Source organism: Arvicanthis niloticus, chromosome 4 (assembly GCF_011762505.2).
Source record: "Arvicanthis niloticus isolate mArvNil1 chromosome 4, mArvNil1.pat.X, whole genome shotgun sequence".
Classification (NCBI taxonomy): domain Eukaryota; kingdom Metazoa; phylum Chordata; class Mammalia; order Rodentia; family Muridae; genus Arvicanthis; species Arvicanthis niloticus.
In genome coordinates, this window is record NC_047661.1 from 114795970 (window position 1) to 114809665 (window position 13696).

Sequence of the window (13696 nt, forward strand, 5' to 3'; positions counted from 1 at the left end):
GATGAATCTCTGTACTTTTAACAGTACCGTGGAGAATGTCATCCCTTAAGGTGTGTCCCTCAGGAAATAAGCCTTGAAAAAGAGAGAAAATTCGGTGTTTTAGTAGGAACATTTCCAAACAAACAGCAATTGGGATTCCATCAGCAAATGCACACCCTCGGTCTCTACAATTGGTCTACTCTTAAAAGGCGTCCATTCTGCTCCCTCGTTCCCTTCCTGCAAGCTTCTCTCCGTGTCCTATGGCCCCTGAAATCCCAGGACCCCGTCGGAAGCTGCTGGAATCCGAGCTCGGGCCGTTTCAGATAGTGTTCCTTCAGAGCCCTTGAGGGCAGAAGAGTTAACTCATCCTGGACCCAGACGCGCAAACCACAAGGGGTTGCATTAGCTCACTAGCGCGTGCACACGCGGGAGAAGGGGGAGGGGGACAGCCGACAGGGACACGCGGGAAGCGTGGCTTGTTCTACACGTGCTTCCCGGTTACCACCCGTTATACTTCTCTCACGTCTAACTTACAAAAGACTGCACTAAGATTAGACAAGGAAATACCACAGAGATGCTTTGCAGAGACTCAGTCAAACCAGCCCGGAATAAAGAGCCTCACCGCCCCAGAATAAACACTACAGCTTCTCCCGCAACCGAGCGCCGGAGCCAAAACGCAGGCCCCGCCCTTCCGGTAGTAGGCCCGCCTCCCAATCGAGTCCCACCCTACGCACAGACACCTCCTCCCGCCCCCACGTACGCCCCGCCTGCATCAAAGCCCCGCCTCCCGCGTTCAGCCCCTCCCCTCACGCACTCCGGGCCCATACCCGAGTTCCGCTACACTTGTGAACCTTAGCCTCGATCCCGAGCTTGCGGACAAATGGCGAACCAGGTATGGAGGCGTGCGGTGGACCGGAGCAGAGGAGGGGAGCGCCCGGGTGGCCCTCTGTTGTCCGCCGGGGAAGGCGAGCGCAGCCGCAGCGAGGGCAAGGAGGCTTTGTTTAGGCCCCGTGATTGGAGAGCAGCTTTGCTTTCTGCTCTGCTCCGCCGGAGTCGGGTGGGAAGAGGCCCGCGCCCGTCACGCGGGATGGAGTAGCTTGCCCGGGTCGCACTTGCAGGATCAGAGCTGGAGTGCGGGCCGTGCTCAAAACTACCAAGCAAAGTTAGGCTCTTCCTTCGGCCTCCGCTTTCTGTGTGCAGCACCGTGTACCTGTTTCTTCAGATCACGTTATTGACTTTTCAAGTCCATCTCCAGTAAACCCAGTGAGTGACTTGCAGCCTTTTTATTCTGCCAACACATTTCGTAAGCATCAAGTGAACTGATCAAAACCCAGCATTTCTCATTAGGCTTGGTTCCATGGTTAGGAAGGTCTGTACTGCGTGTAATCGCTGTGGTCGCTCATTGCTTTAGATGCACGACATAAATTGCATATGGAATTGTAAACTTTCCGGGAACCACATAAAATTAACGGTATGTTTACCTAACCTAATATTCACAATATTATTTCCACGTTATCGGTATTTTTAAATTGAGATTTTTTAATTCTTCTAAGCTTTCAAAATTTTACATTATACCCGATTTCAGTTCACACTTGCCTTTTTCTAGAGTTCAGTAGCCACTCGTGGCAGATAGGTAATGCACAGCTATAAGGGAGGGTTATGGTATTTTTACCCCCATTTGGATACTTCTTAAGATCCTTTCCACTGTGAAGTATTGCACTAAAGTGATGAGATACAGATACAGATATGCTATCCCAAGGAAAAGATTATTAGGACACATAATAATAAGCTTGTGATTCCTTGAATTACTTGCCAAACCTAGTGACAGAACCCGAGTGGGACTCTGTTGCTCTTTGCTTGGTTTGCCCTTTGTTGTGCTAAGAATCAAACCCAGGGCCTTGTGCATTCAAGGCCTGTGCTCCACCGTTGAGCTACACCCCAGTTTGGGGCATGTATTCTATATTCAACCTTTCTTTCTTTCCTCCTCCTCTTCCCCACCTCCCACCCTCTTCAAGCTTTAAAATGTGTATGTGTGTGTTTATATGCACCATATGCATGCCAGGGCCTGTGGAAGCCAGAAGGCGGCACAGGGCCTCTGGAACTAGAATTACAAGTAGTTGTGAGAGTGTAGATGCGTAGGATTGAACCTGCAGTCCTCTGCAAGAACAGGAGGTGCTCTTAACCACTGATTTTATATATATGTATACACAATTTAAATATGTGTGTGTGTGTGTGTGTGTGTATTATTTGTTGTCGTGGTTGATGGTGGTTTGGGGTGGAAGGTTTGAGATAGTATCTCTCCATGTTGACCTATCTGTCCTGGAACTTGAAATGTAGATCTAACTGGCCTCCAGCTCACAGAGATGCACTAGCCTCTGTCTCTAAGTGCTGGGACTAAAGGTTTGCCTCACTATATCTGGCCTTTTAATGATATATTGTTCACTATATTATTTATATAAAACCTAAAAGCAGTTCTCCATTTCACTTCGAGGTTATAGGCTTTCTGTGGATATATTGTTCACTCACGTGTGTCTGGGTTTGTAGCGTGTGTTTATGCTTGCTCACGGGTGGGGATGTAAAGATCTGAGGCTGACATCAGAGGTACTCTTCATTTGCTCCACCATATATTGAATCAGGGTCCTTCACTTGAACCCGGAGCTCTCCAGTCCTGGTAGTCGATCCAGGCAGCTTGCTCTGAAGATCCCATCACTACCATCTGAGTGTGAACTTACAGACAGGCCCTACCTCTAGGTGTTGTGCTGGAGAGCTGAACTCTGGGCCTCGTGCTCGCACAACAGGAGCTTATGCACTGAACCCTCTCCATAGCCTGGTACACTGACATTAGCGCTCATCATTATCTGAGTTGCCCATGAAGTAATTACTCATTTAGGAGAATAAACTCTGTTTTCCCCCACTTCAGGTGATCAAGTGTAAGGCTGCAGTCGCCTGGGAGGCCGGAAAACCTCTCTCCATAGAGGAGATAGAAGTGGCCCCTCCAAAGGCTCATGAAGTTCGAATTAAGGTAATGTCCAGCAAAGGCATTGTGGGAAAAACCCCAAAGGGTGATGTCAAGGAGAAGGCATTGGAAGCCTTCCGGCAGCAGAATCGCAGTCCTCCCCCAACCTGCCCTCCCTCAAAGTTGGCCTCTCTACCTTTTTTTATTTGCTTATGGGCGGGCTAAGAAGCCAAACCTATGGATTAGTGGATAGCCACAATAGAACTTTCATAGTTTGGGTTTAAGGTGACTTTATATGACCCTCCCCTTTCTGCTAATCCCATAACTCAAAAAGAGTGGCATTGTATTAGAATCAAAGAACAGGCACGGTCTTCGGGAAAACTGGAAAGAGGATCTTGATTGATTAAAGCAGTAAACAAATGAAGTTCCCTCACCTTCAAAGCTTTAAATCACCCGCCCATGAGGACAAGGCCAGGGTTCTGTGGATCCATTCGTCCCCCACTCCTCACCCGCCACTATGGCTAATTTCTAGAGAGGCAGAAGGCAGCGTTCCGGAGAGACCTTTGATGCCTTGACGTTTGTAAAACTGTGTTTACCCGCTGCCCTCTGCTTGTTTATGACACAAAGTTAATGTTTTAAGTCATAACCATTGATGTGTTTCTTCCCTAACATTCTGGGAAAGTGTTTCCTTATAGGAAAAGAGTCACGGTTCTCTTACGTTGTCACGACACTGCGCACACTAGGCTGTGTCCCAAGGTTTACATGTATCCGATTGAGAAGCACAAAACCCAATGCTTTTCCAGGTCCTTTTCAGCCAAGATCTAAGAATCTGAATCCTATAATACTTTATGTGCGTACATTGATGTTCAGAAGACAGTTGTCCTAGATTCCTATGATGAGTGGTGTGGGCACGCCTACAGCTTTATCCCTGGGAAACAGCTGGCGTATGGCAAGAATGGATACATAGAGCAGAAGCAGAAAAGCAGAAATACAAACAAGGTTTTGCCTTTAGTTGCTTTTCTCCTTAACGTATATGTTTAAGTGCCTGATTGAGACTATATATGCCACATGCATATGGAGGCCTGCAGAGACCAGAGGACAGTGGGGGCCAGAGGAGTTGCAGGGAGTGGTGAGCTGCCTGATGTGGGTGCTGAGAACCATACACGGGGTCATCCACAAGAGCCGTAAGCACTCTCAGTCACTGAGCCAGCTTTCTAGCACCAGGAAAGGATTTTTAGAAGCCTAAGAGTGCAATGAAAGGCTTATCTGAATAGAACTCGTGTAGGTCAGCAAAAGGACTCAGTTCCACTAAAAGCTCTGGGTTTTGACAAAGGCCAGACAGACAGACATCTCCCAGAAACAATGTCTTTGTAGGCATCACATTCCCCAAGTTAGGAAGGCAGCAGTGAGATGACCCAGCTATTCCGATCCTCTTTAACTGAAGGCACAGCACTGGGGAAGCCACTGGCCTTACCACTACTCATTCACACACAAGAAAAAGGGAAAGATCTGTGCCACACCTCCTTGTATATCAATGCACCACCATTTTCATCACTACCAGGAAGTCCACTAAGTCTAAAGATGCCATGGGTTTTAAGCATGCTAGTTTTGGAGAAGTAAATCTATAAAAGAAACGTAGCTACAGATCTGCAGTATAGTATGAAGCAGTGTCTTGTACCCAACTTGTACCACAAGCTGCGTGTGCACACTTAGATGCTTTTTCTCTTGATGTCCTGGTAGATCATTGCTACTGCCGTCTGCCACACCGATGCCTATACCCTGAGCGGAGCTGATCCCGAGGGGTGTTTTCCAGTGATCTTGGGACATGAAGGTGCTGGAATTGTGGAAAGTGTTGGTGAAGGGGTTACTAAGCTGAAGGCAGGTAAGGAAAGCATTTAAGCCACTCTGTGATGGTTTCGCCTTGTTTCTGTAGGGACATTACAACTATACAACTGTTTAGGGGCTCACTCCTCATCCTGGAAGAACAAGTATTTGGTTTGATTTTAACTCTGATTTTGCAGGCTGCTTTTCATTTGAAACTGTTTTAAGTATATGACCCAAACCAATTTTGGCACGTTAGCACGCCTTTTTAGAGATGCATCAGTGAGTCGGTGGTTTTGAAAAACTCCATCATTCTCCATTATGTTGAGTTTTGTGTTTAGACCAAAAACTTTGAAACATACCTTTTTTTGTGCATGGCTGGTCGGCGTCTGAACCATGCTCGGTAGATAATGTTTCTAAGCCTTGAGGTTGTTTATCTTTCCAGAGTTGTGTCACGTCACTTAGAGCTGCAGTTCTCAACCTTCCTAATGCTGTGACCCTTTAAAACAGTTCTGATGTTATCACTACCCCAACCAGAAAATTGTTTCATTGCTACTTTGTGACTAATTTTTCATAATGTAAATAATTGCTGTGCAAACGGTCATTTGACCCACAAAGGGGTCACAACCCTCAGGTTGAGATCCACTGTCTTAAACCCAGCTGTTCCGTTCAGGATAATAATTCACGTTCGATCCTCAGGTGATACTGTCATCCCGCTGTATGTCCCACAGTGTGGAGAATGCAAGTTTTGTCTGAATCCTAAAACAAACCTTTGCCAGAAAATAAGGTCAGTATATTTTTATATTTTTTAATATACATAGCTTTTTAAAAAAAATCTAACATGCATATGTGTGCTAAGTGTATATGCCCATGTCTGTGATACATGCAGAGGCCACAGCAGTTCATCAATGAGGCTTACCACCCCCCCCACCTTGTCACCCCCTGTGTTGTGACAAAATTTTTCCTGGGGAGACTCAGCACATGTCTATTCATCCCAGATAGGAAGCCCACAACAGACCGAAGTGCAGATACCAACCACTACAGTCCGACGTGGTGAAGCAGTTGAGTTTTATGGGGCTACGGACAGGAGTATGGGTGGAGTGTTACTGAGAGGAGCAGAGCTACTCAAAGACAGCTGCACCAGCATGCACGCACTTCCTGGGCCAAGGTCACCTGATACGGCTTTGAGAAATTAAACCAGGCCAGTCGGAGGGTCCACAGCACAGCTGATGCTGGGGCAATTTCATTGAAAGCAACCAGGCTCTTAATGCCTTTTTCAGAAACAGAATAGAATGGCAGTGGCCGGGGTACAATGAAGTTTGCAGGCTACATTGGGTACACAAGATTAATATCTAAGACCAGTTGTCCTGTCAGGCTTCCATGCTTCCTTGACTACTGAGGGAACGTACAGAGAAACACAAAGTGGCCTGAATGCTTTACTGCCTGAGGGAGTGCATAGGTCTCTTGGGAACTGGAAGGCACATCGTGCCTCAGACTCTAACCTGAAGAACCCGTGACACATACCTCTCAAGGCAGCAAGGCCAGGCCAGCTCCATGGTTCCCTGTACTTGCAGGCAGCTCAACAAGTTAGTGTCCTTCCCAGGTGACTCTAATCTAAGCTTTCTCTGGGCAGCTCAGCTGATTTCTGCTTCTCCCAGGCAGCTGCTCTGGGCTGAGAGGCTTCTTTGCAGCTTGGCTCTCTTGTCTGAGGGGGACTCTCAGCTTTTATTGCTTACTCTGGCAGGGAGGGGCCTAATGAATCTTACCAGTTTCAGGGATTTCCTGGTGCTTTTTGAGTTGTGTACCTTCCTGCAGAATTAAATATTTCAATCTCAGAGAAAACGGTTACACAACCTCGGCAGCCCATACCTTTGTGACTGAATCTCTTACTTAAACAGAAGCTCCCTGTTTCAGCTGTGCTGGCTAGCAAGCCCCTGGGTCTGCCTGGCTCCATTCCTCCTTCCTCTCAGCACTAGGATTACAAGCTTATAGAGTCAGGCCTGGTAAGTTACATGGGTTCTGCTTTTGAACTCAGGTCTCCATGCTTGCACAGTAAGTGTTTTTAAATGCTGTGCCATCTTTCAGCCTTCTTTATTCTGAAAATAAGAGATCTATCTCATGGTGCTAGAGAGATGGCTCAGCGGGTAATAGCACTTGGGCAAGCTGCTCTCCCATAGGACCCAGGTTTGATTCCTAACATCCACGTGGTAACTCTCAACTGTCTATAACTCCAGTTCCAGGGGAGCTGACACCATCTTTCAGGACACCAGGTACATACATAGTGCATATACACACGTGCATACATGCATGCATGCATGCATGCATGCAAAACACCCATACACATTCAAAAAATAAGGTCACAGCAAGTAATTCTGTAGTGATTTATACAGCACAGTTTCGAGGAGTTACTTAAATCTGTCTTTAAAGAGGCTTCGTTGTCAGTGTAACTAAGCTCTGTCATTTCACAGATGAGAAAATCAAGCCTCGGAAATCTCAACATTTGCCTAGTATCACCAGCCATCGAGATATAAAACAAAGCTTGTTACCAGGCATGGTGCCTATTCCTGTAATCTCAACACTCAGGACATGGAGGCAGGAAGATCCCAGATTTGCAGCCAGGCCAGACTATGGAGGATCTTGTTCAAAGAGCCAAAAAAGAAGAGGGGGCAGAAGAGGGAGTTAGATTTTTCTGAATACATTCTCTTTCTGTAAAACAGTCAGCTAAATTTGCAAGGAAAGACAAGGTTTTTTTAAAGTGAAATGAAGTCCTTTTTATGAACTATTTTATTGCCCATTAAATCAGAGTAATAAAAGTTACCACATAAGGTTAGTGTGACACTTATAGGAAATAACAAACCCCCTGACACAGAAAGGGTGGTTGTCATAAGGTGTGACAGACTTCTTGAGGACCCTTTGAGGCCAGTTAGATCTTGCTTGCTGCCTTTTTTTATTGCGGTAGAACATACACCACTACAGTACTCATGGTACACAAATTGTAAATGTGCAGACAAGCGCATGTTAACATGTCTACACACCTGCTGGATAGATCTTCTCCCAGGTATAGTTAGAGATCCCTAACAGCACCCCGTGCTCCTCACATCTCTTCCAAATCAATGCCCGACTCCTGCAGAGGTCACCACTGTCTTGGTAGCATCCCTGTAGAACTTTGTAGTTGGATCAGGAGCCTTGAGCTGTCAGTGTGTGAGCAGTGTCTGAGTTCCTATGTGCAAGTCTACTTTGTGTAGCTGTGTCATATTCCACTCCAGACACCAGTGTTTGTTCACTTGCCTATTGGTGGCTGCTAAGTCATACCATGATGGGGCTGTTAAAATCAGTGCTGTGTTCTTAGATGAATGTGTTGGGTATGTGTGCTACTTTCTCTTTGTGGTTTCCTGTGATTTGATTGGCTAAGGTGTGAGATGTCCACACAGCTCTTCATTGTGAACAGAAGAGTCTATACTCCTACACAGTGTATGGAAGAACTGTCTTCTCGTTTGTATAGTTATTCGTGTATATATTTTACAGTATTCATCTGAATATAAACTTGGAAATTGTGTTTATTAGAACAGATAAACGTTCTAAGAAGATAGCTCAGATGGGAAAATTCAGATTCCCCAGAAACCACCTTAGCCCACAGCTGAAGCACCAGTGTGATCCCATCACACCCCTAGGGAAATGGGAAGAGGAGACAAAACAGACAACAGTCCAGAAGCCCAGCTCACCAGTCTGACTAACACAGTAGCACAGAGACGCTGTGTCAGACAGTGGAGAAGCAATGCAGTCTTACGGTTGGGGTCAGCACAACAGGAGGAAGTGGATGAAAGGGTCGCAGCATTAGGACGTGGAGAACCACTGCTTTTAGAAGTCTCGGTATACTTTTCTGAGGATTTGATGGTCATTATTTTTAAAACTGATTTTTTTTTCCTACAGAGTTAAGGAAATGAGTCTACCCTTCCATTTTCCTTTTCCTTTTCTTCTCTAGAGTCACTCAGGGGAAAGGATTAATGCCTGATGGGACTAGCAGATTTACCTGCAAAGGGAAGTCTATTTTTCATTTCATGGGAACTAGCACATTTTCCGAGTACACAGTTGTGGCTGACATCTCCGTTGCTAAAATTGATCCTTCGGCCCCTTTGGATAAAGTCTGCCTTCTTGGCTGTGGCATTTCAACTGGCTACGGGGCTGCTGTGAACACTGCCAAGGTAAGAGACTGGTCCTGGCTCTGGCTTCTGCCCTCATTCAGTCCAGTAAGACATTGCTAGTACACTATGGCCGGCCTGTGAGGCTGTGATTGTTAGCAGTCAGCTGACAGACTGTCTTTGATGACAGGTGGAGCCTGGTTCTACCTGTGCCATCTTTGGCCTGGGAGGAGTTGGATTGGCAGTGATCATGGGCTGTAAAGTGGCTGGTGCGTCCAGGATCATTGGTATTGACATCAATAAAGATAAATTCACAAAGGCCAAAGAATTTGGAGCCTCTGAATGTATTAGTCCCCAAGATTTCAGTAAGCCTATCCAGGAAGTCCTCATTGAGATGACAGATGGGGGCGTGGACTACTCCTTTGAGTGTATTGGCAACGTGAAGGTTATGGTGAGTATGTGCCTATATTCTTTTTGGACTTAGGATACTTTTCCGAAGTGCGGTTTCCTCGGGATTAAAGGTTTTGTTCTGAAAGAACAACTTTGATAGGAATTACTTCTAAAGAAATCAGGGGGTAGGAATAGCTCCTTGAACTTCTTGGAACTATTTGAATGGGAAATTACAGAAGAGGGGATCAGGGAAAGAGTGTTTAAAAGAAAAAATGGTTGTCTTTGAGTGCATGGTTACTGAAATGAAAAGTTTAGTGTGGAGAGCATGAACTTTGGAACTGGATATGCACACACATCCTGACATGGTCACCTGAGCAAAGGATGCAGTGTGTAGCCAACATTACTGAGTGTCCCACAGTTCCTTCTGACAGCTTCTTGCACTGGAATCTTTACTTTTAGATTTTTTATGTATGTGAATGTGTGCCTGATCCACTTTATTGCCCTCTTCTCCTCGGGAAGGAGTTTTCCTGGCAAGGAGGGTTTATGGGGAGAGAAGTTATTCTTAGGAAGTTTAGCTTAAACTTGAGGAGGCATGGCACGTGGTAGTGCATGTTTCGTGGTGTATTGGCATGTCTTCATTTAGCTCACCTCTGCCGTCCGACAGCCTGACAGTGTGGCTCGGATGCCAGGTAGTGTGACTTGCTTGTGAAGAGTGGGTGTTCACTTCTGGAAGCTGTGCATGGTGCCTATAAGAAGGTCTTCTCATCAAGTAAAAAGTAAAATCAGCACAGCCCTTCTAACCTAACAGCGTCCCCTCGCTCCAGTCCTGGTGCTTGGTCTCCTTCAGCAAACACTGTCCCCTCCAGCAGTATTTCACTGTCACCATGGACTTGTAGAATCTCCTCTTGAGCCATCTCTCTTCATTGCAGTTCAGTCTGCCTGGGACTGCTCTGCTCGCCATGACCCTAACACTCATGCCCACAGACTGGATGCCCCGTCCTATCTGATGAGGACACGTTTGCATCCCAGGGCCCGGCAGGTGAGGCCACTCTCACCAGCTCCTTTCTTACTGCCTTGGCCTTCATGTTGTCACATGCTTGCAGAGCTGTCTTCTTTTGGACCTTCTCCAAGGTTACTAAAAGCTGGTGTACATTTCTAGCTCTCCTTTCTGTCTTTCCTCTTCTTCCAGAAACCATCATCCATGCTGTGCCCCAAATCCCAGCTGCGCCATTCTTACTTGCCTGTCCCTTCCCTTGTCACATTATCCCTTCTGGTGGGATCTCAGAAGCTTTGAGAAGTCTGCTTGAACTTGCTCTCATTTAGATTCTCTACTGGCCTTTTGTAATTCTTGCTAGATAGTATTGGGTTTGACCCCATCAGTCAATGGTTTTCCTAATCATTTTCCATAGCTAGTGAGTGTGCTGAGGCCAGAGGGGTGGACAACTCAGACAGCTCCTACTACGTTTCCTTTCATGGAGAATTCTAGAAAGTTCCTTTGCAACCTTTCTGATAACTGTCATTCTTACTGGAATGAGTTATGTGTTGTGGTTTGGATTAGTGATGTTGAACAGTTTTTTATGTATCTATTTGCTGCCTGTGTCTGTTTTTGAGAAATGTGTTTTTCTATCCCTTACCCAGGCTGTTTGGCTTGTTGTTGGGTTTGTAGGAGTTTCTTGTAAAATCTGGGGACCAGCCCATCATCAGATGCCTGTGCTCTGCCCCCCCTCCCCCACAGGTCTTTTGTTTGCTGTGCCCCATCTGTTTATTTCTGCTTTCACTTCCTACATCGTTAAGATCTTACCCAAAAAACATCTCCCCATTCAATGTCTTTATTTCCCTTATGTTTATCTGTAGCTGATTTTTATACCTCAGAGAGAGAGGTAGTCTAGATTCATTCATGTGTATTGTGGATATAGGATATAAAATTAAAATAGAAAGCAAACAAAAGCTTTAGATTTGCTCAATTTCTGTTAATAGGTTAAATTTTAAAGATACTTGTTAAATGTAATTACTCAATAAAATTAAAATTACTAAAAGTTGGGATATATTACCATTTCTTTAAAAGGCTGTGTGTCGCCCCTCACACACGCAGCCCAGGGTTTCCGGGGAAGAGGGCATTCTCAGTGCAGGTCGTGAACTGTGATTGCTTCTTATCTCTGTGCATGCAGAGATCAGCCCTCGAGGCAGCCCACAAAGGCTGGGGTGTCAGTGTGGTGGTCGGTGTGGCGGCTTCAGGTGAAGAGATCTCCACTCGTCCATTCCAGCTGGTCACGGGGCGCACATGGAAAGGCACTGCCTTTGGAGGTAACTCAGTGGATACATACATTTCTCTCTGCTGTTTCCACTGGCATAACTTAAAGGCCAGTGTTGTTATTGTATTGTGAGTTACTGTTTGATGGGAGACTTGAAGAGGCTTTCAGAATCAACCAGCATTGGCTGCTGCTGCTGGGGAGACATTAAATAGTGTCCTGGACTGTTTAACCGGCACCTGCTCCTGGGGGCACCGTGCTCTCCAGCTGAATACTGCAATTTGTTTTTGAGACAATCCTTTCTGCCTCAGCCTCCAGTGTAGCTGCCTTTTCAGGCCTCATCCACCAGGCCTAGCATTTAGCAACCCTACTATAGGAAAAGAACAGTAACTCTAAAATGTTTACTTCTTCACAACTAAGATATGTCTGATTCTTTCTTCACTTCACAGCAGTTTTAGAATGTCTCCTTCCCCTTGAATTCCACTTAATTTATAACTGCCTCAGTACCACCCAGGAAGGGAACATGACGAAGCATACTGTAAAAACTTGTTGCATAAGTTTTCCATCAGAATGTGATTTCTTTTAGGATGGAAGAGTGTAGAGAGTGTTCCAAAGCTGGTGTCTGAATATATGTCCAAAAAGATAAAGGTTGACGAATTTGTGACGGGCAATCTGCCCTTCGACCAAATTAACAAAGCTTTTGATCTGATGCACTCAGGAAAAAGGTGAGTTTTCAATTGACCTGCGTGTTCCAGAATCTGTCCGTGGTCTTAAAAGTTCACCCTCCAGGGCCTGTGAGGTAGATCAGAGGGAGGTGCCTACTGCCAAGCCTCATAACCTGAGATTGATCCCTAGGTGCACATGGTAGAAGCGAACTGACCTCCACAGGCAATCCAGGGTGCACACTCATACACACTCACGGGCGTGCATTTACACACAGAGAGAATAAATAAATAAAACTTTTTTAGTTCATCTTTCAAATTTAATTATTGCTTCTGTCTCACAGCATTCGAACTGTCCTAAAGATGTAAATTCTGAAGAGAACACTGTCCATCCTGCACTCTTTCCTGTGATTGGATAGAAACAGACAGGATTTACAAGCTAACCACCTCTTAGACTTCAGAACCTACTGGAAGGAATATGCATAATCGTGGCTGTAACCATGAACAAGGCAAATGGTTTTCGTGGTTTTCTGAACTCTCCACATAATTGCTGCTTATCAGTGCAACACTTTGACGTAATAAAAATACTTTCTGCATTTGTGTCACTTGTCATCTCCTTTTAGGCTGCCCAGTACACAGATGACCAACTGTGTCTAGAAATAGCGCTAACCCACAATGAAGGCTGATTTTGAATTAATTCACATGAGTTTAGTTAGAAGCCTAAATCAGAATATTTTTTCTCAGCAGATACCTTTTAGAAATGTGTACTACCAAGTATTCAGTAAACTTCTGTTAAGTTTATTTAGACAGTTATTTTGATAGTAAATACATGGCACCATCTTGACAACCACCACGTGGCCAGGAGAGGCAGCCATGCCCGCCCCATAGGGCTTCTTTTGGTACAGTTTTGAGAATAAAACAGTGCAGTAAACTCTGAATCAACTGGACACTGACAGTTCCACGTGGGAGGTAAATATGCACAGGCGCCGTGTGAGGGGCATGCAGAGCACAGCACTGGCTTACCTCCCACTTACACATGGATCCATCTACTCCCAACAGCCCAAAATATGAGGCTACGCTGTGATCACCACGGAACAGTGCTCAGAAGCATGGCTTGTCCTTTGTTTTCTCAGCTCTCAAAAACACTGACTTAAGTTTAAACAGGGCTTGAATGAACTGCTGGTGACCTACCCAGCCCCCAATAATGCAAATTGGCTTCACAGTCATATTGTCATATAAACTGTTTCTAAGCTGTGACATCAGCGCACTAAGGTCTAATTTGTCCCCCTAGCTCCACAGTTCTAATCAGATCCCTGGTGTATGGTCATGTGTATCTCTCAAAACACCGTAGTACAGATGTGCTCACAGGTTCTTGAAAACAGCATCCTTGGCTTATTCCAGGGAGTCAGATGGAGAAGGGAAAGAACAGCAACAGGGCTAAGAACCTCATTACTCAAAAAAAAAAAAAAAAAGTTTGCAATGTTTTAAAAAGCTGGACAC

General features: G+C 45.5%; 1 protein-coding gene and 1 long non-coding RNA gene across 6 annotated transcripts in view; one reads left to right on the forward strand and one right to left on the reverse strand.

Annotated features, from left to right (window-relative positions):
• Positions 1-946, reverse strand: part of LOC143442143 (uncharacterized) — a 14777-nt gene extending 13831 nt beyond the window's left edge. For all 4 annotated transcript variants that reach the window (XR_013110155.1, XR_013110154.1, XR_013110153.1 and 1 more), the window contains exon 1: positions 807-946. This is a non-coding gene — a long non-coding RNA (uncharacterized LOC143442143). The remainder of the gene's footprint in view (positions 1-806) is intronic.
• LOC117707293 (alcohol dehydrogenase class-3) lies at positions 735-12792 on the forward strand. 2 transcript variants are annotated; one of them, XM_034500738.2, is made up of 9 exons: positions 735-871; positions 2900-3001; positions 4676-4817; positions 5456-5543; positions 8739-8958; positions 9086-9346; positions 11454-11589; positions 12121-12259; positions 12541-12792. In XM_034500738.2, the coding sequence occupies exons 1-9, from the start codon at positions 860-862 to the stop codon at positions 12563-12565; spliced, it is 1125 nt and encodes a 374-aa protein (XP_034356629.1). In that variant the 5' UTR covers positions 735-859; the 3' UTR covers positions 12566-12792. The 2 variants fall into 2 exon arrangements, with proteins under 2 accessions (XP_034356629.1, XP_076789415.1); XM_076933300.1 differs by lacking the exons at positions 735-871; positions 2900-3001; positions 4676-4817; positions 5456-5543 and adding an exon at positions 8468-8626.
• The last annotated feature ends 904 nt before the right edge of the window (positions 12793-13696 follow it).

Excerpts from the sequence above, each read along its gene's own strand:
- LOC117707293 (XM_034500738.2), top strand. Across the intron at positions 4,818-5,455 it reads GGTTACTAAGCTGAAGGCAG|GTGATACTGTCATCCCGCTG; the intron begins GTAAGGAAAGCA and ends TTCGATCCTCAG. Across the intron at positions 5,544-8,738 it reads AACCTTTGCCAGAAAATAAG|AGTCACTCAGGGGAAAGGAT; the intron begins GTCAGTATATTT and ends TTTCTTCTCTAG.